This window comes from Chroicocephalus ridibundus, chromosome 2 (genome assembly GCF_963924245.1).
Source record: "Chroicocephalus ridibundus chromosome 2, bChrRid1.1, whole genome shotgun sequence".
NCBI classification, from domain to species: Eukaryota; Metazoa; Chordata; class Aves; order Charadriiformes; family Laridae; genus Chroicocephalus; species Chroicocephalus ridibundus.
In genome coordinates this window covers 5014326-5039590 of record NC_086285.1, presented here as the reverse complement: position 1 = coordinate 5039590, position 25265 = coordinate 5014326, and the positions used below count along the sequence as shown (strand labels likewise).

Below are 25265 nucleotides of genomic sequence, written 5' to 3'. Positions count from 1 at the left end.
CACCAGTCAACATGAGAGAGGACAAAGCGCCTTGCAGTAGCTGCAGTAGATTAAATTAATCTCAGGGTCAACACTGATGGAATGAGAAGAGCTGTTTTGAATAACTGAAAGTGGAGAAAAAAACAAAAAAGAATCTGATTTAAACCCAGCTTGCTGACTGGCATGAAGGATTCATCAAAGCCCTTTCATCATTTTTCTGGACCCTCTTACTTGTGTCCCCCCAGTAGTCCTTCACTTCACCCAATTCCTTCTCTATGTACCAAGGGGTCTCATGCTTCATGCATCTCCAGTTCCTCTGTGCAGCTTCCCAGGAGCTGGGTTGGCCAGAGCTTCTTCCTCAGTGACAGGCTGGACTTCAGAGAGTGTATTTCTCAGCTGTTATTCAAACACATTCAGCAAGACTTTCCTTTTCAAGACATGATTTAGATCAAGTAATCTTTGTTTTCAGTAGTGCTGCACCATAAAAGTAGGCAATTACTCTTGTAAATCTGTCAGGGCTCTAAGTAATTATCTAATTTAGAACATTTAAAATAAAAAAAATGAAAAATTCCACTCTCTCGTATGCGTTGCTTAGAGGAATTAGCCTGGAGGGTACTGGGATGCTGATCAAGTCTGTTCTTTTGGGTGAGTTGGGTCAGCAGTCAAAAACGTCCATGAATATATGGTCATCTTAACATAAGTATTCCTTTGGCTGCATTCATCCTCCTTTTCTGTTCCAATTGCACCAACTGAGAAACGTTATTGCAAGGAATTGAATTTCTGCCTTCAGCTATTTAGTGGAAGGTTAAAGGGAAGACAAACCCAGACTGTCCTCAGAGGTGTATGCTGAAAGGACAAGAAGCAAAGGACACAAACTGCAGCCTTTTGGGAGGACGTGAAGGAATAGCTTTGTTCAACATGAGACTGGTGCAGCACTGGGACAGGTGCCTGGAGTGTTTGTGGAATCTCTGTCCTTGGGGATTTTCAGCACCCAGCTGATGAAAACCTCAAGCCACATGATCGGACTTTGAAGTGAATCCTGCTTGGGGCATAGGTTGGACTAGAGACCTCCAGAGATCCCTTCCAACCTAAATGGTTCTATAATTCCAACAAGCAGAAACACAATTCTGTAATTCTGTATTTCTAACAACCTTGCCAAGCAGAGGCAAGGTTGACTCAAGCAAGATCACTTCCTCCTGTCAAGCTGAAACCACCTGAACAGGGTCTCTACGTGCTGGGATCACAGAAGCTCCTTGAGCATCAAGTGGGTGTAACTGAGGCGAAGCTAATGTTGAATCAGAATTTATTAAAAACCTGGGTAGAGCAGCTCTCCAGTGACATTTTAGGCTTAAAGGCATTGTCCTCTTAAATCGCTAGAAAATGAGGAAGAATTACTAAAAAAATCTTTAAAACAAATTATGCACGCAAACACGTTCTGCTGTTCCCCCTCCCAGTGTTATATCACTCAGAGAGGACAACACCTGGGCTCAAATCTCACTGCGAATACAGCATCTGACATCACTCAGAGCTTGTCTTCAACAGCGAAGCCTGCTGTTGCAGGAAGGCTGCTTTCTCTCCCAATCTATCATGGAAGCACCATACCCAGCTCCACGCTAGCATCCACACATATCTCAAAACGTCCCCGTTTTTCGCAAAGCAGATGTACCGTTTCCCAGCCAGTTCTACTTGAGAGAGTCCCTATACCCCCCTCCATCTGCTCCCCAAGCCTACGCAGGCAACAAACTGTGCAACCTTGTAATGATGATCTTGGCTTTATGCCTCCATAAAAATAAAAAAAATAAAAAAAATCCTCCACTTCAGCTAGTTTTAGTATCTATAATTAGCTTCTATCAAAAAACATGAACATACGACCATAGATATTTTTTATAAAGTTTGAGTGATGATCCTAAAGAGGGCACAGGAATATTTCAGAGCCACAAACGTTTCAAAGCAATCTTATGGACTTTTGTAATTTATAACAAGCTTCTAATATCGAAGGCATGCCTTCAGTAAGAACGGAAACAGAACGATAAATGCTTGCCAGGGCTGATGGAAAGGCAGGATACAATTTCCATTGGAATTTTACCTTTCCCTTCCCCCAGTGAAAAATTTTAATGTTTCTTCAGAACAGCAAACTCCAATACCTTTGATGGTTGGACAGACCTCAAGGTCTTCATTCAAATTAGATGAACATGAGAAGTAGGAACGGCCCTCAGGCATAAAACTTTTTAAATCCAAATTTTAAATACCTCCGAATTTTGAAAGAGATTCAAGGTTCAGGGACTGTCTGTTACAGGAGGGAAAAACCAAACTGACATCGGCAAAGTAAAAGTTTGATATTTTAGAAGATGAACACTCTTAATATCTGAAAGTTTTAACTGTAGGTTAACTGTAAACTACAAGCTGTCTGAGGTGGAAAGATTTAGCCTTACTTTTTCTAGAGTCTCAATTAAAAATCATTTTTACTTCCCCCATGTTCTCCTGAATTTCACTGTGCCTAATTTCAATTGAATGTTCTTGTTTTAATCAATTATTTAATCCCTACTCCACTTTCCAATTCAGTGCCACTTCTATGACGGTTTTCACCAAACAATCCTGTAACACAAACAAAACCTCCCCACACATCTGCACGAATGCTGGGGGAAGCAGAGGCTCTAACAATTAGATATTATTGTTAAATGACATAACACTAATGAGTGCAGTTGTTCAAAAAAGGAACAGCATTGTTAGAGGGAAACAAATGCCCTGAAAAACAGCGCAATCAAAAGAAATGACATTCAAAGATATGTTAGCAACAACTGTAACCTTACAGCCTTTTATCCATGCTGGAGTAAACAGATAATTGCTCATGCATAAACATACGAAGGGCTTAGGTCTTAATAAATAAAGGATTAAACTCTGAGAACATCCAATAGGAGAAAATAAAAAGACTACAGACACCTCTTCGGGTGCAAGTATGCAGAATTACGCTCTGCCCTCCTGCCCTCACAGCCCACTTCTGTGAAGCCTCTATCATTGAAAGCCACTAGGCTTTTTCCCTCAGTCTGATTTAAAACGTGAGGAAATTAATTGGTAAAATGCTAACAGCCAAACTAATTGTCTCTTCTTGAGGGTCACTTATGCAGCAAAACCTGCGTGACCCATGCTGATGCATGTGAGATGTAGACAAGCTGTAACTTGATTCTTCGACTCAAAACACTTGCCATTCATGGACTTCATTAAATTCACTCCTCACTCAATTTCTGTGAATCTTTCTTTTTAAACTCTTTTAGGCCTGGACAGATTTCCCCACCGTCAAAACTGTTGTTAATATAAGACAGAATCCAATCAAAGTGAGGTCTGCTGCGTGCCATTAGAAGTATATTTAAGGACAGAAGTAAGGTTTTGACAGACCTGTCCACTGCAGATTTTCTTGTATCTCCTTTTGAAATATTCAGTATGGCCTGGACAGATCTAGTCTGAAAAACAACACAATTTTATCCTATTGGTACTCCAAATTATGGAATTACCTCCAAAGCTTGGACTCCAAACCCTGCATTAGGGTCTGGATCAGTTAATCCCATTCTGAGTCAAACGTATTTAACAGGACCGTTTGGCAGCCTGGCATAATCCAGGGTTGTGGCACAAATATACAGCACAGTTGCCTTATGTTTGATGTCAGCAATGCTGAGGACTGAAAAAAATGACCAGGATGGCAGCCAGAGAAACCGTAGGATTGTTCTTTACATATGCACATACACATGACTCCGAGTAAATGCCTGCAAACCTATGGCTAACTTCAGCCTTATTTTTCAATCCAAACACTAACCATTTTCAATTATTGTGTCGTTTCCACAGATCTCAACAAACTTAATTTTTCACACGGTCTGGGTACAAAACCCAACCAACTTTGTAAGCATCTGGACTGGAATTGATTCAAATTACAGCGTAACAAATGCAACTAGGCTTGAATTCCTGCAGGAGCTTGGGACAGAAATCCTTTTACATTGGCTCTCAGCAAATACCCGAGCATTCCTTTTTTAGCAGAAATACTTATAAGAAATTAGTTCCAAGATCTCCTGGGTGCATATTTGAGGCTCCAAAGACTATATCTGTACACACACAAGTATGTTACTCATGCCAGAACCGCTCATCCAATCAAGGAACGGAAATGCTACTACTGTTTGTGGTTCATTTACCCAAATGCTCCCGAATACCGCAACGGAAATTTAGAATAGTTGGGACCACTGTGACAGTGAAAATATTCAAAAAATGCATGATAAAAATTCTAACATTACACTAAAAATCCCGTCCTGCTCTCAAAGGGGGAAAAAAAAAAAAAAAAGCCCACATCAAACAGGTTCCAAAACACCTGGAACTGTTACTGGCCAAACCCCTCCAGTTTTTGGATAAGAAGTGGATGGGGATCTGTGAAAAATAGAGTTTTGCTAATTCATTATTGAGAATATAATTTGTCTTGTATTAAATTACACTTCAACTTCAGGTAGCCAAAAAAAAATTTGCTACAATATGGAATATAAGGCAATATTTTGTTTAAAGTTTCTCCTTTATTTATGGTTAGGAGAACAGGAAGAGGCCTGGCTCCCCAAACAAGCTTCTGGAAAAAAAGAAACCATGAATCATGAGCTCGCCCTAGTGTTTTAAAGTAAGACTGCAGTGAGGAACTAAAAAATCCTTCATGTTATACTCAGCATTTCCATAAATCTTTTTAGTTGTGTACCTTTTCCATATTATAGCCAGAAATTACCTGCCTAAACTCTGATTTCTTTTGTTAGCATTTAACAAATGCTTACTTATCTGGACCTCCTATTCTGCAACAAACTGAACATACGCAAATGTTTTGACGTGCATTTTAAAGTCAGTTAATCAATCAAGGTCAGTGAGTAAATTACTGTTTATTTTGCAAAGTATAAGCATTGCAGCCTTTATCATGGAGAATCCCTCGCAAATTGTTAGTTAAGATTTTACTCTACGGCTTCAGCATAACACACAAGAGAGAAAAAAAGGAGAGGGGGAAAAAAAAGCAATACGTAAAAATCTGAAGCATTTCACATGGGATTTATAAGAAATTCTCAATTCATTCATGACCCGGTTTTCAGAAACTAGTCCGTTTACACAAATACAGTCTGCACGCAGCCACATGCTGTCTTTCTAATTTTTCCTGCTCTTCAGCCTTTTTTTCCTTTAATTCCCAATAAAACAGTACACTTCAAGCATACAGCTTGATGCCATTAACAATAACGCACTCCGGCTTAGAGGAAAACAAACAGACATGGGGTTTTTGCAAAGCAATACCTGTCACCTGTAAATTGGCAAAGCGACCCTCTTCAGGCTGCCTACGAACAGGAGGACAGAAAACACAAGGAGTGGGATGGCATGGGCTTCACTTTCAGCAGAAGCGTGCAGTGGGCTGTAAATTGTGGGAGAAAAAGAAAGGAAGGAGACGTCAAGCCTTTGAAAACTACAAACCAAGCCTTTCAAAACTGCAGCAGGAAAAGCTTTTCAAGGACAGATGCAAAACCTTCTGCAGTTTGCTCAGTGCTGAGAAAAAACCCAGCGAGCATGTTGCCCACAGCAGGTGAATTCCTTAATAGTTAGAAGCTGGTTGCGCATTTTAGGGGAAGAAAAGAGTGTTTGGCAGCATGCGGAGAATTGTTCTTAAACGGCCACCCCGCAGAGATGGCGGCGGGGAAACACTGTCATTTCCCTGAGACGGAATTGTGCTCCAAAAACATGCAGTTATTTATGGTATTTTCCCTTAGAAAAAGGGACAATAGGATGACACCAGGAAGAAAACCGCTTGACTGTGCCGATGCATCAGGTAACTGTGGTTACCAATCACAGGTAACTTGTATAAAAGAAACAGAATAGCACTGATTTGGTATGAGATGATGGTGATCACTTCATACCTGAAGTCAAAAACCACTGCAAACATACAGCAGGAGGAGAAGCTTGAGAAGAACTGGGAAATTTGAGGGCAAAAAGGAAGTAGAGCACTTCTGTTTATTCTTAACAGCTTTAAAGGTGTCCGAAAGGAAGCTAAGGCAGGGCCTTCGGTTGCTCCACCATCTTCTGAACCCCTTCCTAAAATCCTCTCCCAAAGTAAAAAAAAAAAAGAAAGTAAAAAAGGGGATCTCAATTTCAAATCAAAATCTCTTATTTCTGTCTAAATCGGAACAACTAGATTCTGCAAGAAGTGACTACTCAAGCATAAAGATTTTAGAGAGGAGATATTACAGCAAGGCTAGTAGTCTGGAGAGGAAGCCCTACAGAATCCATAAAAACAAGCAAAAGCGTGATACAGTCAAGGAAACAATTTATTTTACTGACAATGATGCTATGCACAGAAAAATGAAACATCTCCTGCATTTTTTTGATTCATGTTCTTGCATTAAACATATGTTGTATCTGAAGGGAAAAAATCTTAAAAGAGTAAAACAATTTTTGAAAACTGACTTAACAGTCAGAGCATGTATTTTGTGCTCGTAATTTTATTCTGCATTTTGTTTATTTCTCAGACTATGTGCCAAAGCATATTATTGTTTACTACTGGACTTGAGTTAATTATTTTCCTGACAACAGTGCCAATTCCTATTTAAATAACAAGATCTACTCTTGTTTTTTCACACAGTCATATTGCTGTTCCTAGGCATAATTTAGAAGGACTGATATCTTCCCACAAAGTTTATCAGTTTCTCGGGATCTTTGAGAGGTAGAACATTGTAGAAAAATGTTATTTGAGCCACTGAACTTGCAGGTGTGTCTGTTCGGGTCTACAGGTAGATGACTGGGCACTGGCCTGAGCTTTGCTTAACTGAACAGACCATAAAAAACTACTGGACACAACACCAGAAACTGCTGAAGATAAATAACAGAGTGAAAAGCTGAAAAAAATTATACATAGCCCTGTGAGAGACGGCTGGGTTTCACACATGATGAAGGGGGGAGTTACGTGAGAGATGGCCACATTCCAGAGGGGTGCACTGGGGACCATTTGGGGACCAGGATCTCACAAAGCCAACATGACCCACATAAGGCCCAGATGACCTAGGTAAGAGTATCAGAAATACCAAATTTGCATGCAGATATAGGAAAATCATGACCATTGGAGAAAAGGTAATTAAAGATGGGTTGCTCATTTAGGAGTACATAGGACCGGAGAAAGGAAGGGATCAAAGTGCACGGGGAAAGGAAAAGCATGGGAAAATAGAGAGAAGGGGGAATAAATGAGGTTAGGCAAGTGTAAGTAGGTCAGAACCCTTGGCTAACTGACCCTGTGCCCGACCAATACAGTCTACCCTATCTCCTCGTTAAATCCTAATCTTCACTATTTTGCAGGAGATCTCACTCTGTTCCCTCTGTTTGTGGGTGACCTAAACGTCAGCAACTGAAGAGCAGACTGTCAGCCACAGGGGTCTGTAGGTCTTGGTGTAAGCAACTGGAGGCACGGGGGCTGTGGGTGGTCCACCAGGGAACATCAGTTCTCCATGCATGTTGAGTGAGACTTGCTAATGAACTTCAAGTCGGAATAGCAGGTGAGTAGAAGATCCACATCTGGTAAAGCCCAAGGTCTCAACTGACAACTTGTTACGGTCCTTGGGCAAAGACCAGGCATGGATATTAGATGAAAGGGCCTGTGATAATACTTGAGAGCTCTGCCAAGGTGGTGTGCTTGTGAATCTAGAGAGGCAAGGCATGTAAATGTCTTTTCACTAGTGAACTTCAATCCACATCTGATGGAGAAGGGTAAAAGCACTGAGCCATCTACGTTTATGCTTATATGAATGCTGTTGGTATTCCCACGGGTGCTCTTAGCAGCTCCTGTATGCTGTCTTAGGGTACCCTAAGATGCTCTGTGCTTATCACCTTCTGCCAGCTGCCCTTTTCTGCTGCCATTCTTCTCTTGATGGAATCCCAGAAGAGGAAATCCCTTATGAATACCGGAGTATGCCTTGGAGAAGAGCACCCTCACTGCTTCTTGTTGCTTAATCCCAGAAAGAATGTATGGATTTGTTCAGGAGACCTGGTGCCCTCTGTACAGTGGAGCAATTTGAGTCACAGCATCGGTCACAGCAGTCCATGAACTCCTGACCAAAAATAGGTGCCAGCAGCTTCACTTACTGCTATACTAGGAGGGACCAGATGCCTGCACCTTTTGGACACAAAGAGTAGCCCTATTCTGATTATTTGACTTTTGGGATGTCGGCAGGTGGACTCAGCATAGGAAGAATGGGCATTACCAAAGCATTTCTATGCAGGAAAGTAGCAACAGTTCCTATGAAGGGTAGAGAGAGCACCGCGAGGCTTGCAAAGAGGTGTGAAAGATGCATTTACTGAGAATGCAGCAGCCACCTATATGAACATTCCTCCATAAGGACCAGAGGAATTGCTACCTTTATATGGGTTGTTCACACAGCCAAGAAAAATGGGCAATGCTTTAATGTAATGCACTTTGTAATGCGCTTGCAAACACTGCACAAGAGCGTGATGCTTTCAGGATCCTAAGCAAGCCACCTATGTTACAACAGTATCAAGCCAATGGAGCTTGTTTCCATGGTAGTATGGGCTCAGGAGTACTTCTACGGCCACACAACTGCTCCAGCAAACAAAGAATGCATATCACAAAAAGGAGAAAAAAAAAAACCAAAACAACTTGGCTGAAGTACAGTCATCTAAAACAGACTGCAGTGAAGAGAGGTCGGCTGATAGGAAAGGCATCCATACATGGCCTCTGTCTTCTCCCTCTTCTCCTGCTTTATAAATTGTAGGACAACAAAGTTCTGTACAAATCAGGACATTCTGTACAGACATCAGGACAGTTATCCGGTAAGACAGGATCAAATAAAAAGGGGAGAATACAAGAAAAGCTATCAATACAATACAAGGCTATCGGCTACCATGGAAGAGCTGCACAAAGAATGAGCAACGAAACCTACTGTTATCAGATGCTGCATGAATCCTGCAAGTACAGTCCCGCTGTTAAGTTGTAGGTTTCCATATTTCCAACAGGATAATGATGAACATTTGTTTAGAACTATTTCCCAAGCATTAAGGTAAGACTGCTGTCTCTTAACTCCTGCTGCTTAACATCTTGCATTAGCAAATAGTCCCAGAGATTTTGACTAAATTAGTTTTTAACTATTTAAAATGCAATATTCACAGGAGTATGACAACCTGGTATTAGAAAACCAATAGCAGCGTTGTACCCAAAAGACACACGTGTCATTACACACATGCATACAGTTAACAGTGAAGCATCCTTAAGGATATCCAGCAGTCTCTTAACAGCAGGGCTGATGAAGAACAAGGCATCCATCACATTTCTATATGAAATATTACAACAATATTAAAAATTACACAGCTGCTTACTCTCAAGGCCTCAGATGCAATTATAAAACTCAGTGGCAGAAAAGTGCATAGCGTTTGCTTTCATTAGTGTGCTTCTAAGGAAATTTAATTCTTACCTGTTTCATACCTTTTCTATAACAGAAAGTTGAGGTTCCCAATAAACCAGTACTCCTTTCTCAGAGAAGCAAGACAAAAAGACGGATGAAGTTCTGGATTGAAACAATGCCATAACTCATGCTCCATGAGTTATACAAAGGATTACATTAACTATATTTCAAACTGCATCTGGCACCTCTGTGATTACTTGCTCTCTGTTTCTAACTCTGAAATACACAGTACTTCACAGACCTTTAGAGAAACAGCCAAGGCTACCATGCAGTACAGAAATAAAGGCTTTTTTGAAGCCTTATCCTTTGTTCCCAATCCTCTTTAAATTGATGGGGAGTGAAGAATGCTGGGAAAAAGGCATGGTGCTGTGCCTTTTCTTTTTACAAAATGAAACACCTTTTCAATCCCACATCAAAAAAGTTCTTTAGAAAATACTAGCGAAACCACATTGGAGGAATCTAAACCATCTCCAACGGTTATTAAAACAATTCTTTTGATTTAATATACTTGTTAAAAAATACATAGCAAGACGTATAGCAAGGGAAAATGTGGGCCCTCTCCATAAGGAAATGGGAGACCTTGTCACCCGGGATATGGAGAAGAGCGAGGTACTCAACAGCTTTTTGGCTTCAGTCTTCACCAGCAAGTGCTCTAGCCCCACCGCCCAAGTCACAGAAGGCAAAGGCAGGGACTGGGAGAATGAAGAACTGCCCACTGTAGGATAAGATCAGGTTTGAGACCACCTAAGGAACCTGAAGGTGCACAAATCCATGGGACCTCATGAAATCCAACCAAGAGTCCTGAGAGAACTGGTGGATGAAGTTGCTAAGCCACCAGCCATCATATTTGAGAAGTCATGGCAGTCCAGTGAAGTTGTTGTTGACTGGAAAAGAGGAAACATAACCCCCATTTTTTAAAAGGGAAAAAAGGAAGACCCAGGGAACTACAGGCCAGCCAGTCTCACCTCTGTGCCCAGCAAGATCATGGAACAGATCCTCCTGCAAACTATGCTAAGGCACATGGAAAATAAGGAGGTGATCAGCCACAGACAACATGGCTTCACCAAGGGCAAACTGTGCCTGACAAATCTGGTGGCCTTCTATGACAGGGTTACAGCATTGGTAGATAAGGGAAGAGCAACTGAGATCATCTGCCTGGACTTGTGCACAGCATTTGACACTGTCCTGTTAGGGCACATGGGCTAGACGGATGGACCACTTGGTAGACATGCAATTGGCTGGATGGCTGCACTCATAAGAGTTGCTGTCAACAGCTCAATGTCCAACTGGCAACCAGTGACGAGTGGCATTCCTCAAGGGTCAGTATTGGGACTGGTGCTGTTTAATATCTTTGTCAGTGACATGGACAGTTGGATAGGGTGCACAGTCAGCAAGTTTGCTGATGACACCAAGCTGTGTGGCATGGTCAACACACTGAAGGGAAGGGATGCCATCCACGGGACCTGGACAGGTTTGAGAGGTGAGCCCATGCAAACCTCATGAAGTTCAACCGCGAAAGGAAACCACATCCTGGGCTGGATCTAAACCAGCATGGCCAGCGGATTGAAGGACATGATTCTCCCCCTCTACTCTGCTCTTGTGAGATACCACCTGTAGTACCATGTCCAGCTCTGGGGCCTCCAACATAAGAAAGACATGGACCTGCTTGAGTGGGTCCAGAGGAGCCTACAAAGATGATCAGAGGGCTGGAGCACCTCTCCTGTGAGGACAGGCTGAGAGAGTTGGGGTTGTTCAGCCTGGAGAAGAGAAGGCGCCAGGGAGACCTTATAGCAGCCTTCCAGTACCTAAAGGGGGTCTACAGGAAAGACAGGGAGGGACTTTGTACAAGGGCATGTGCTGACAGGATGAGGGGTAATGGCTTCAAACTAGAAGAGGGTAGATTTAGATTAGATATTGGGAAGAAATTCTTTACCATGAGGGTGGTGAGGCACCGGAGCAGGTTGCCCACCGAAGCTGCAGATGCCCCATCTGTGGAGGTGTTCAAGGCCAGGCTGGATGGGGCTTTGAGCAGCCTGGTCTAGTGGGAGGTGTCCCTGCCCATGGCAGGGGCATTGGAACAGGGTGATCTTTAAGGTCCGTTCCAATTCTAACCATTCTATGATTCTATGATTCTAAGGTAAACAGAATCCACTTGTGGACCAGGCAGATTCTGCTGGTTTCAGTCAACAAAACATCAGAAAGCTACCTTGATACTGAGGTGTTCAGAGGGTGGTATTTTAGTGTGTTTTTTTTTAAGAATGCATTCTTCATGTATCATTTTTGACAGGCTAATTTTTGCAGCACTGATTTACAGCCGTAGTCTTGAGCAGTGTAACAGCTTTTAAGCAGCAGAATTTAACATCTCATCCTTGAAAAGCTTTTCAAAATTTTGTGCCATTATTGTTTTACTCTTCCAGTTATTTCTGCCTTTGATTTCTAACAGTTAAATGAAGATAGTTTTGATAAACACAGGTAACAAGATGAATGCTTATTTCAAATCTCCTTCTCAAATGACAGATACTCAATTCTCAGGAGAGAGATGCCAGAGCAGAATCCCATCAGACCTGTTACTTAACTTATACCCACAACTACAAAATGGCCAGGGTTTGCAAACAGGGACTAACTGGTTAACATAGCAGGTGGCCCAGAGGTGCACCCCAAGAAGGTATGTCAGTGCAACGGTGATGTTCTACCTGAGTCATAGAGGTCTTGACCTAGACAGGAAAGATGTGACTGCAAGGAGTGCCAGGTCCCTCTGCCTGCAACAGCTTCCATCCGTCAGGTGTGCTCCGGTCAAACTACTGAATCTGGAGACCTGGTAGGGGGTGAAATGCAATGCTGGACATCTAATAACCACCCTAATAGCAACACAGTTTTCACAGGCCCAGTGAAAACAGGGTCTTTCAACAATGGGATGACTAATACTAAGTTATCAACTTTGCAAGAGTAACAGAGCCACATGTATGGGTGGGTGTGTTCTAATATAATTAAGGAATTATATACGTTTGTAGTGCAACAGCATGAAGATGTTATAGGAGAAGAGAAGCACGTAAGAATCCTTGAGGTTAGGAATCTCATAATCTAATTCCAGTTTAGCACTGGAACTGGACACTACTGACTCCCATCAGGGCAATGACAGTGATCATGAAATGCTGAGCACGGAAACTGTAAATTTTTGACTGGTAGTAATAGGAGGAGTTAAATTACCTACATACAGAAAGGGTCGGCAATTCACCAAGATGAGAGGCAGAAACAAAACTCCAGGAGAACCTGTATAGGAATCCACATGACAGATGCTATTTTGGATTTAGACTCAAGTGGTGCTTGGGAGCCAGTTCAAGTGGAATCACTGGCGGAGTTGTTCTTTAGAGGTGATCACAATACAATTAGGTTACTATAGAAAAGAGCAGGTGAGTGAAGAAAGCACTAGATAAAAAATGTGAAGAAATGGAACAATGTAAAAACAAGGCTATTAGTCAAGAAAAAGATGAAAAGAACAGCCCCCAAAGCAGGAACAATCAAATCTACAAAGAATCTAAGAACAATACAGAATACTGGATTAGAAGCCAAGATAAAAGATGGACCAAAAGGGAAAAAAGGAGAAAAAAACCCAACAAATTAATTCTTGCTTGGCTCAACAGGGAGTTGAGTAGGCTGTCAGAAGAAAAAGGTCAGAATTTTAAGAAATGAAAAGTTTGCCCACATGTAGAGAACAGAAAAGCCATACAACATGGCAGGTCAAATGTAAACAAAAAATTAAGAGGATGGAAATTAATCTGAACAGCATCTTACCCAACTTCATAGTAAAAAGTTATTTAAAAACATTAAAAGTAGGAGGCCAGCTAAGGAATCAACAGGATTGCTTGATAGGAGCACTCGAGGGTAGGCAAAAACACTCAGTGAATTTCTTGCATTGATTTCTTCTGATGAAGACCTTGGGAAGATTCCCACACCTTCAACATCCTTTATAGTCAATCAACTCCAATACTCAAGAAATATTGAACCAAACCGATAATGCTAATAATACACCAGAACTGGGTAGCAGTCCCTCAAATGTGAATCTGCAAATCTGCTGGCAAAGGCATGCTGCCCACCCTTACAAACAGCTGCTCTGCCAGAGGCCTGCAGCGCTGCTAACACAACTCCCATCTACAAGAAGACCTCCAGAAGGTATCTGGGCTCATGAGTGACCTCCTTGACAGTGACAGAGTCCATAATAAGGAATAAATTCTGAGCACATGGACAAATACACTCTATTTTGAAAGAACTGTTACAGATTCGTGAAGGGAAATCCAGCCTCAGTAGGGAATCCCGTGGACTTGATGTATTTGTATTTTGAAATAACTGCTCATCAGTAAGCTACGTTGCCTCAGGGTCGGAAAGAAGATGCCACATCCAGGACATGACCAAAGAGCATCCGCGGTCAGCAACATGCTAATACCACCTCCAGGTGATGATCAAAGCGCAGTACCGTGTTTTCTAGAGTACCCCCAACCACCCTGGGGGCATTTCAAACACCTTTCAAGTTTCCTTGTGCAATACTGTTTCCTATTATGGATTTTAATAGTTTTCCAGCTCACCAGCAGAAATTTCCTATATTCCTGTTCACAGCAGCTCTAGAATATAATACAGTAAACACAAACTACTTTACATTTTTTAAAAAAAACATGTCCAATTGCAGAACTGAAACAAAATGATTTCTAATTAATACCTGCACTAATGGGCCAAGTTCAAGCTAAGTGCATAATTTTGCTCAAATCCAAATTCTATAAATTGAAGTTGGTGTCAAAGCCTTCAAGAGCTTAAGCACCGCTTTAAAAGAATCTGACAACTATTTAATAGAAATCCTTTCCTAGTACAATGTTGCGGATCTACGTCTCACATCCAAGGTTAATTTAATGCTTAAAATGTAGCATTTCAAGTACTGTTGCATAAAATAATTTATCTTGGAAAAAACGTAGAGAACAAGGGAAGACAATTATTCATGTGAATATGAGAACATGAATCACAAGGGAGAGAAAATTATGTCTATATAATACACACATGCAAAGATCAATCCATTATACCAGGCGACACAAAGAAAAGAGATTTAAAATGTAGGGCAAAATTATAGCTACATACAGCACTTTTTCTTTTCTTTTTTCTTTTTTTTTTTAAAAGCAGAAAGGAATCTAGTTCACCACGGATTCTGGTCAAGTCAGTCAAGGTGCTACGATGCCATCCAGAAAACCTCTTTAAACCCACCCAATACATCTGTACTGTCAGCACATACTCTTCCTTCCAAAGGTCTCAAATGATAGAGAACACACAGACACTTGGCAGTTCCACAGAGGAGCCCACACCCATCCCATTTAGACAAAGTCGCAGGGTATAACCAAGGAGAGTAAGAATCAGGGATAGGACCTGCTTTCTCAGTAGGAAGAGGACCAGACACCTGACTATTTAACAGTGAGCCTAGACACTGATTAAAAAAAAAAAGAAGAAAAAAACCCCTGAGACCTTCCATGAAGTCTCAAAGGCCCATTTCCAAGGTCATTTCACTATGTAGCCAAGAGTCAAACCACTCCTCTAGAGCAGGTTGGAAGAGCTGCCCATACTAGTTGTGACCAGGACTCCATTTCAAAGCCCCTACCTCGGGGTCTGGCACCTAAATGTGGAGAACCCCAGAGCCAGATGACAAGACTAAGGACGACCTCCCTGTCCAGGGAGATTTGCGATTTCCCCTGGGCTTGGATCATGGATGCTGAGGAGAGACTGCCAAGGCTCATCCAGCCCTTGGACACCTGTTGCTCATTCACATGGTTAAGAGAGACCGTGAGCACATCAAAACAAAAGGCCTGAATAACCAGAGCTCTGTGATAGACAGATACAGGTTAAAATGGAGGAATTTAGAAACATTGCCAAGGCATATGGAGATGGTGTCAGAAAAGCCAGAGCTCACCCCTAGTTCATGTCTGTAGGAGACTTAAAGGGCTAAAAGAAGAGTTGCTTCTCTCACTTTAGTGGTGAAAGGCTGACCAAAGAAAATGTGGGCCTGTTGCTTAACGGGGCAGGTAACTTAATGATGGCAAAGACACGTAATATTCAGTTAGCCAATGCCGTCTTTGCCTCATTTCCCACCGGCAAGGTCTCACAGGTCTCTGATTCTAAGGAGCACTACCAGTAGCCGATATAGTCTTGAGTCAGGAATTACCTGTGAGAGCCTGACTCATCCAGTTCCATAGGACCAGAAGCTGTCACCCATGAGTGCTGAGAACTGACCGATATATCTCTATCATCTTTGAAAAGTTGTGGAGATCCAGGGAGGTCCTCAGTCACTGATTACAGGCAAATGCTGAACTTGTCTTCAAAAAAGGACAAAAGGGCTACCCAGGGACCTACAAGCTAGTCAGCTTTCCTTCAGTTTGTGGGGAAATGATGAAACGAGTCCTCCTGTAACACAGTTCTGAGTGCATGAAGGAGATGGTGGTTATTTGGAATAGTCTGTGGAAAAGGATGTGGTCTTGACAGTCAGCAAGCCGAACACCAGCCAGCAGTGTGCCCTGGCAGCAAAGGCAGCCGACAGCCTCCTGGGCTGTATTAAAAGGAGCGTGACCTGTTAATCGAGGAAAATCGACTGAAGGAAATTATAATCCCCCTTTGCTTTGTACTCTTTAGATCACATCTACAAGACCATGCACAGTTTTAGGACCCCTGGTACAAGAAAGAACTGAGTTCAGTAGAGGGTCACCAAGGTGCTGGAGCACATGTCCCGTAAGAAGCGGCTGAGGGAACAGGGCTCGTTCAGCATTGAGAAGAGAAAGCTGCAGGGAGAAAGGGTTCTGTTAGTTTGTGTGAGAAAAGGTTCATCTTCACAAAGAATCATAGACTTATAAAATATCTCAAGTTGCAAGGGACCAATACGGATCATTGAGTCCAACTCCAAGAAGCACAGAGAAACAGCCATAAATGGGAGAACCTGAATAGTACCCTGCCCCAACTATTCTGGGCTATTACAGGAGTCATCAGCTTGAAGAAGCACAGAGGAACAACAGGCAAGGGAACCCCAACAAGTCACCTGCAGGGAAAAAGTCCCTGCCACAGCTCCTCCCGGGGTTGTCCCAGGAGAGCCATCAATGAGACAAGGAAAAGACCCTCCTGCGCATCTTCCAGACTCAAGGAAGAGCATTACAAGATTGCTCAGAACTTAACAGTAGACCTAACAAATGCTTTGGCAACAAGGAGCTCAACCAACTTTCTTGGTTAGCACCCCAATACCAGTCAAGTCCTTTCCTGTACAAATCAGTCACTCTCCAAAACCCTTATTTACAAAAATGCCTTTTGTTCACAGTTTATGCATTTCACATTTAGAAAATCCTTATGCATTTTACTTTATCTTTTAACATACAATGAAACATTCTGCATTTTTGCAAAAAAACACAGGAACATTAACTAGACAAATAAAGGTCACCTTAAACAGCATATAAAAGATCAGCCTTACGTGCAATTATCTTCTCCACAGCACAGAGCGGAGAACAAGAGCAGTAAACAAACTGCACCACATACATAATTGTGCACAATTATACAAGCAATACATAACTTGTTCTAATTACTTCGCATTGATATTAAACTCTATTGTATTCCAAATCCTGTACCAAAAAGATGTCAGCTAACTCTAGGTGCCTTTTAAAAGCCAAATTTATTCTACTCATTGTGCATTACTCACTCTGGAAAATAATGGTATTTACACGCACCACAATGTTCAAAGAATATTTTACGAAGCCTTCCCAGACCTCACATTTGCTGGATTGCTGGAACTGTCACTCACATTACTGACAGTATTTCCCTTAGCCCCCAACCAGAACATGTTTCTAGACCGCATACATTCAGTAGGCAGTGGCGCTTAACCAGCCGAATTAAACTACATGCCATGCTACCCCAGCTGCTGCGTGCACAGGCGGTGAGCTCGGTGTCTGCCATGACTGTCACCGACTGGGATTCTGAAATCTGGGGTGGCGATATTTGTGAGTTTGAGATTAATTAAAACCAGAAGCCTGTAAGGCTGTAAGAAGCTGTGGGACTCTAAATTGGAACTTTGCCTCAAACCCTGCTTTTGCGCTGTTTGTGCAACAGAACCGTCGTGACCATGGGAACCTGTCTGCTGGCGGTACGCGGAGTGGAGTGTCAGTTTTCGGTACCGCGCAGGTGGGGTTGTGCTGACCTCTTGGCCGCTGTCGCTGGGGGAAGGTGGGCTGTGCTGACCTCCTGGCCGCTCTTGATGGGGCTTTTGCTACAGAGGGCACCTGCGCAAGCTGAAAGGTTAAGTAAGGGACACTGCAAGGTAGGGGTCGAAAGACTCCTGAGTGACTGTGGCAGTGTCCTCTCCCCCTTCCCTGGCTCCTGCTCAAGCCATGACTGTCAGTGGGAGTTGAGATGGGTTGTACCTGGACTTTGGGGGATGGCTGGCTACACAGCCAAACACTGTCTGGAATGGGGACCTGGGCACTTTGTTGCTATGCAAATATGACTATAGGTCAATTATCTTACTCTGTAAATCGTGGACAGCCCAAGAGCCCACTGCGCTCTCCTGCACGGCAGTGGGCTGCATGCCAGGATCTCCCTTTGGGCTGGGACACCCGCTCAAGGTTACTCCTCGAGGTATAGAGATTCCTTGCTGCAACAGATTTTCGGTAAGTGGTTAATAGCATGCTAACTTTGAAATCTTAGCTAAGTGATATAAAGAATTGATTGCGCATGTATAATCCTTTAGACATAAACTGTTGACCAAGTCTGGGACTAGGATTGGATCCAGCCGCACCTAGACTCCTCTCTGAGAAAGAGTTCCTACGAAAGGAAGCCAAACAGACCAAAAAGTGAGCTCTCCCTCCCACCACCTATGATACCCTGGGTAAAAAGGACCAATGAGATGTCACTGGATCCATGGGTGGTGACTATCTGCTTGCATTTTCTCTTTCCTTTTCTCTTTCTCTCTCTCTTTTTCCTACTTCGACCACTTAAATTGTTGTTAAATAAATCATTCTGGTGAGTTTTCAACATCTGGCCTCGTTTGTACCTTAATTCTAACTAGGCGATTGAAACCTAACTTTAAACTAATGTTTGTGTCCTGGCCACGACAGAAGCAGCGGGCTAGAACAGCGACCTGTGGGGGAGGACATCACCAACCACCGTGTCCCAGGTGACATCACTTCCAGGTTCCCCTAAGACAAATGAAACAATGGTGGAAAGACCCATCGTGTGCCAAAACTTAACTGAATCAGAGAAGTATTTGAGCTTAAATATATTTAACAAATCATCTGGAACAGTTTAAGGAACTCTCAAGGGGAAAGAATCCACCATGCCAGGCCAGGTATGCTCCTGAGAGAACTCCAGCCTATGGCCGACACCATGCTCTAGCAAGAGCCCCTATCTGTGCTTATTGTCTCAAACTCCCACATCGCCCAGCTATTCATCAGAGGCATTTTTATGGACTCTGCATATCATTTGGTGAAAATAAGGGAATAAGAGACTGGGAAAGGGGAATACAGAAATGTTTCTCTGATTGGTTTCCCTTCATTTTTCTCCTTAGTGCTCAAATCATGGTCGGAGCGGTGGACAATTAACTAGCTCAAGTAAAACACCGCAACTTTAGACTCCTTCTCCTGCAACACTGTTTCTCAAATTTGAGGAGCACTGTGTATGCAGAGCTCCAAACTCTGTTCTTTGATCAAACTAGGCTGTAGAGCATGCCATGCGTAGTGGTGGCACAAGATACTGCACTGGTAACAGCAGGGATGACCCAGCTTGTCTTGCTGTTGCAGAGAAACATCTTGGCGTTATCACTACTAACTACCATGATCAAAATATGCAGTTACAGAGATCCAGAAGGCTGTGGCTACTGCACTCCGGACTTGGCAGTAAGTTTGGAGAAACACAGCCTAGCTAATGCTTTTAAGTAATTCTTTTTTGTTAATATAGCATTTGGGAACAGCACTTCCCAGTGTCTGGACTACATGTCTATAGAGAGTGCATTTTCCAGACAGATCTGCCCTGCTTGGGCAATGTGGGACTGCACCCTTGCTGGTGATGTCACCAGCCCTTACCTGTGATGCAGTACACCATGACACCCAGCTCACCTTGCTCTGCCTAGCAGATCTGCTCTTGCTGCTCTCCGACATTGGGAAAATGGATAACATCATCAGAGGCTTCTAACTGAATGTTCTCCCAGCTATGCTCGTGCTGAGCATAACATACACATCCCCAGCAGGTGCCCTCCAACTCCTATCACTGCTGATCAAGAGGAACTCGAAAGACAAGAGTGAGGGCTTGACAGCCAGTGTCCCTCCAAGTTGCACAGAAGTGATCCTTCCCAGATCCAGAAGCACCAAGACAAGTTTTGGTGCTTCTGAGTATGTGGTTAACAAGGTTACTAACAAAAAAAGTATGTAAAGCAAGAAAGATTTTGCATAGTAAAAAAAATCCCTTCCATATGATTTCACATTGAATTTTTTTAAATTAATTTTCTATGGAAATAGCACATCCCCTTTCCCACTGCCTGATGCAACCTTACTCAGCTGAGGAACCCCATGACCCCAGCAGTGCTTGCCTTGGGCTTCAGGGACACGGAGCATGTCATTAGCACCTAATTTTGCAAGGGGGCTATGTTAGGAGATCTGCCACATGGCAATGTGGCAAATGCTTTAGACCTAACGGAGCCGGCTCAGTACTTCTTAATACAAGCAGATACCGGAGAGACATCGTCCCATGTGCTCACCAAGTACCCAGTCTGTGCAACAGGTATGTTCACTGTATACTCTAACCAATCCAGTGGACACACTAAGAACCGTAGGATCACAGAATGGTTCGGGTTGGAAGGGACCTTAAAGATCATCTAGTTCCAACCCCCTGCCATGGGCAGGGACACCTCCCACTAGACCAGGTTGCTCAAAGCCCCATCCAGCCTGGCCCTGAACACTTCCAGAGATGGGGCATCCACAACTTCCCTGGGCAACCTGTGCCAGTGCCTCACCACCCTCACGGTAAACAATTTCTTCCTAATATCTAATCTAAATCTCGCCTCTTTCAGTTTAAAACCGTTGCCCCTTGTCCTACTGCTATGCTCCCTGATAAAGATGCCCTCCCCGTCTTTCCTGTAGGCCCCCTTTAAGTACTGAAAGACTTAGTGATAAAGGTAAAACCCATAAAATCAGTATTATAAGAAGGTTATTACTGAAACTCCGCTTCAGAAGCCCACTATTCTTTGGCATAGCTTAATGGTAAACCTTCCCCAGCTTTGAAATGCACTTTCTTGATTTCTTTCTGTTTGTATCCCAGCTGAGATTGCTCTCTGTGTCCTTGCTAGACCCTGCATCACAGCACACGTGAATTCCCACTGTTAGGAGTACCCAAAGTGCTACTGCAGGGAAAATCAATCCCTGCGTCACCACCTCACGTAATCTCTTTGCCAGGTTATAAACAACCTACTTTAACTAGTAAGTGTTAAATGAAACCTTGAGAACACTATCACAGCAACAACCAGATGGTACAGCAGGCACCAAAGTCACCCTCTCCGCACCCAAGTCGGTAGCTGCATCGACAAGAGCTGCTCTCGGTGCTGCAATACGGACCTGTGGGCGCCAGAGGGCATTCCTGGCACTTCCACTTCAGCTCGGGAAAACTAACAGCTGTTCCCTCTCTTGTAAGGAGATAGAGATATCAAAACCGTGGAGTAACCTGGTTTAGCTGGAGGTGTCCCTGCCTATGGCAGGGGGGTTGGAACTAGATGATGTTTAAGGTTCCTTCCAACCCAAACCATTTTATGATTCCAAACCGTGCTGTACTTTTTGTAAATCCATAACAATATCCACGTTTTCTAAGAGAAATGGAGGGTAAAAGACAGTAAGACATTCAAAAGTAAAAGCTCTTAAGACCTGAGCTTTGCCATTGTATTTTATTACACTACCGCTATATTTCACTATCTGCACCTACATTTTTCCCCCCAGACACTACCCAGGGTTTTGACATAACTTTCTCCACAGACCTCCTGTGGCTTCCCACTGCACTAACACTTGCAGGACCTCCTTCTGCAATCTGTTACTCTCATTTGATTAATACCAGTTTCCTACCCCTCTTTTTTTTTTTTCTTCCTCCCTTCTCCCAGGAATTAGGGAGCTCTTCCTGCCCTACAAACCCAGGTCCACAGGGAATCAGCTTGTGAGCAGAAATTCTGCCATATTTACAGACATTTAATTCCAAGTAGCTGAAAATACTCTGTGCAGTGATTACATTACACCATCCCTGTTCCATCCTGATCCTTCCAGTGATCAGTGTATTGGGTTCACCTGGCAGGAGGGTGGGGAGTGGCCACAGGGGTGGCCTCTGTGAAAAGAGACCAGGGGCTGTCCCCATGCTGCACAGTGTTGGTTCCAGATGGCTCCACGATGGGCAAGCACAGCTTAGCCCATCAGCAAGGCCGGTGGTGCCTCTGTGAATGCATTTTTAAGAAAGGAAAAACTGTTGTGCGGCAGAGTGTGAGGAGTAAGGAAAAAAAATGTGAGAAACAACCCTTCGGGCACCAAGGTTAGTCAAGAAGGGGTAGGAGGTGCTCCAGGCACCAGAGCAGACGTTCCCCTGCAGCCCCAGGGGACCATGCCAGACCAGCTCTCCACAGGGCAACCTGTGGAGGACCCTGTGCCAGAGCAGGGGAAAGGTGTGAAGAGACAGGAGCATCAGAGAGAAGCTGTTATGGACTGATTGCAACCCCCATTCCCCATTTCCCCTGGGTCACTCGATAGAGAGGACTTAGAAAAGTCAGGAATGAAGGCGTGAAGTTGAGCCTGGGAAGGAGGGTCGGCGGAAGCGTATTTTCGTTTCCCACCATCGTGCTCTATTTTTTTAAATTGAAAATAAATTAAAAATTGAATTAAATTTCCCCAAGTTGAATGCGTTTTGCCCATGATGGTAGCTGGTGTGTGATCTTGCTGTCTTTAATCTACATCCACAGAACAGCACCTTTACTGCTAAATTGTTGTTATCAAAATCACATTCCGCTTTCATTTTGGAATATTGTTTCCTGGAATGAAGGGGGAGACAGGGACACGTATACTATAGCAAGCATTCTTTCGCAGGCTGTATCAGGTTCTAGACTAACGTAAAATGCCGCTGCATTAATGCACAGCAGCCAGCCGTAACTGACAACAGTAACGAACAGTCAGACTCTCCGCATGTCCGATTTTCTGAATGGATGGCAAACTAGCTCCCCTGACAACGGGAAGGCACGTGGTAAGTTAAGGTCCACCACAAGGCTACCTTCTTTTCCCCATGGTGGCACACCGCAGCCGCTGCATCCTGAATGGGTGCAGACCACCATGCAGCCCCCACCAGTGGCAGAAAAAGGGAGGTGGGACCCCTGGTCAACAGGCAGGGTTCCCAGACAACGGGACACCTTGGGACCATGACCAGTATATGACCATAGTTCTGATCCGATCAGGCTATAGAATGGGATCCCTGCTGAAGAACCCCTTGGAGTGGTTGTCCTTGGAGCAGTGGGTCTGTGATTGGAAGCCCTCCCTTTGCATCGAGACATTGTCCAACGTAACGTCCCTGGACTGAGTGTCCTCCTTCCCCCCCTTCCCACTCGGTGAGTGAATACGTCTTCTGGATACACTTCAGTGAGTCCTCACCCCTTTGGGTGAGCATCTTCTGGGCACCCCTGAGTGAGAGGCCAGCCTTCGTGAGTGAGTGTGTGTGTGCACGCTCTGGAATCATCATTCTTATGTGCCACTGTTCTTATGAGTTGTTCTGCAGTGACAACTTCCCCAACGGGTGCACTGAACCTACGATTTCTGAAATGTTATCGCAGCATTATTTTGGTTACCCCTGTTGTCTCATTGGGTTTGGGTGTTTGGATTTAGTTGCAAATTAAAGTTTATTATGTGTGAAGTCGTTTTGGGGTGCCTCCGTAACACCACCTAAGAGTGGTCCGATATTGGAAGAAGTTGCCCAGGCTGCGGAATGTCCACCCTGGGAGAACACCCTCCTTTGAGCAGGGTACCCTGCTACATGACCTCTCCAACCTAAATCAGATCCCCAGCCCTAAGCGTTACTCACCACAGCCCCCCCCCATTAGCACATGATGTTACTGGCAATCTGAAGGTGCAATCTGAAAGGAAAGATTCACTTGATGAATGCTCCTTCCCTCCAGATGTTGCCAGTATAAGATTAAGCTTAATTTTGCAGATGCAATTTTTGTTTGTTTTATACAAGATTGCAATTTTACTAATGAAACATACATGATTAAAAGTTGCTTAGCACAGGAGTAATAGGTTGCAAATGTATGCTTCTTAAAAAAAAAAAAAATCAGAACATTGTCTCCTCTCTCATATTTGAGCATCCCTTTCTCAAATGTTATTATTTAAAGCAATTACCGAGATGCGCGCTGCAGTGTTACACCATGAGCTCCTTCAATTTTAAGGCTATCATCGGCTTCCTTCCCAGGGGGAGGAGTTCTCCCTGCTTCCGATGACATGGTCTCCAGAGCAACATACCTCCAGCCCGGCGCCACTCCAGGGCTGCAGTGGTTAAAAGCCGCACCGAAGAGCTGTGATGCCGGCAGACTTGACTGATATGTTGGATGGAAGGAAAGAATACGCCCCCTAAGCACACTTTGGGCTAAAAATGGACAACTCCTTTGTGGAAGAAGTCGCTGCATCACTGGTGAGAGAATTTCTCAGTAGAAAGGTAACTTGTCTCGATTTTCTCCAGCTAGTACAAATGAGAATGACACATGAAAAATGTCAGAGTGCTAAAGACTGAGGAGTGTTGGGAGGGGGGGACTTCTTCCAGCCTGAAAGCAGCTAGACCCGAACCGTACCAAGCCTCTCGGGTAAGTATCTGCACTACATTTCCCACAATGCCTTTTTATTGCTGAATATGGAAGCCAGCTTCCTCCTTGTTTGAGAAAGCCTTAAATCAAGCAAGGCAGTTTCAGTTGTTTGGTTGTTTGGGGGTTTTTTTGTTTGTTTTTTTTTTTTTTTTCTCGTTAATTACCTCTCTTGCTATTGTCCTTGTGTTTACATGAGGCATACACAACTTCCCAGGGCAAATACTTCAAAAAAAAAAAAAAAGGGCAAAAGGTAGCAATGCTAGAGGAACCAGTAACGTGCTTTTTTCCCTCCTTTTCAGTAACAGCTTTGCAGACAGATTTATCTGGGGGATACGGGACAGGGAGTAGGGGAGGAAAGGGGCCATTACTTCTCACAAACTTAATGTCGTAAAGAAAACTTTGTACTGTACATAGGTGTGGGGAGCATGGAATGGAGTAGAAGGAAAGGCACCTTCACATTTCCAGGCAAAAGTAGCTACCGCCTTGTGTTTATGTTAAATCATAAGGAAATATTGCGGATGCCCAGCCCAGTCAGTCCCCCAGTGTCAGGAATGAGTTGGCTTGTAACAGAAATTAAACGGCCAGTGCCTTATTAAGTGCTACACAAATCTCAATTTTCTTCATTTGTTTTGCATCCAGTCTCCAAATGCACGTTTTCAATGTTTGTGAACGAAGCTGAAACACTGGCCAGCAGAATTTCAGATGCAGAATTCGTTGTTTGCCATTTACTGCCAGAAGTGTGAGGGGCTCAAGTCTGTCCGTTCAATTGCCTGCAACAATTTTTCAAATGAAAGACATTTACATTTCTGACTTAGATACGTGTAAATGGAAAACTAAATAAAAGCATAAAAGGAAAGGGTATGCCCTGCTGGTAAAACAGACCATAAAGCTTACAATAGTAACTTATACTTGAATTGCCACATCTATTTCATACTATATATTCTGAAGTCAAAACCAATGGGCACCGAGAA

The 25265-nt window shown here is 43.4% G+C and overlaps 1 protein-coding gene across 2 annotated transcripts in view; it reads left to right on the top strand.

The window, feature by feature from the left end:
* The first annotated feature begins 23923 nt into the window (after nt 1–23923).
* Nucleotides 23924–25265, top strand: part of MINDY4 (MINDY lysine 48 deubiquitinase 4) — an 82131-nt gene continuing 80789 nt past the window's right edge. Inside the window, exon 1 of one of the 2 annotated variants that reach the window (XM_063324315.1) lies at nt 23924–24125. In XM_063324315.1, coding sequence (XP_063180385.1) covers nt 24087–24125 — 39 coding nt within the window. In that variant the 5' untranslated portion in view covers nt 23924–24086. Of the gene's footprint in view, nt 24150–25265 lie in introns of both variants that reach the window. The other variant, XM_063324314.1, reaches the window with a different exon arrangement.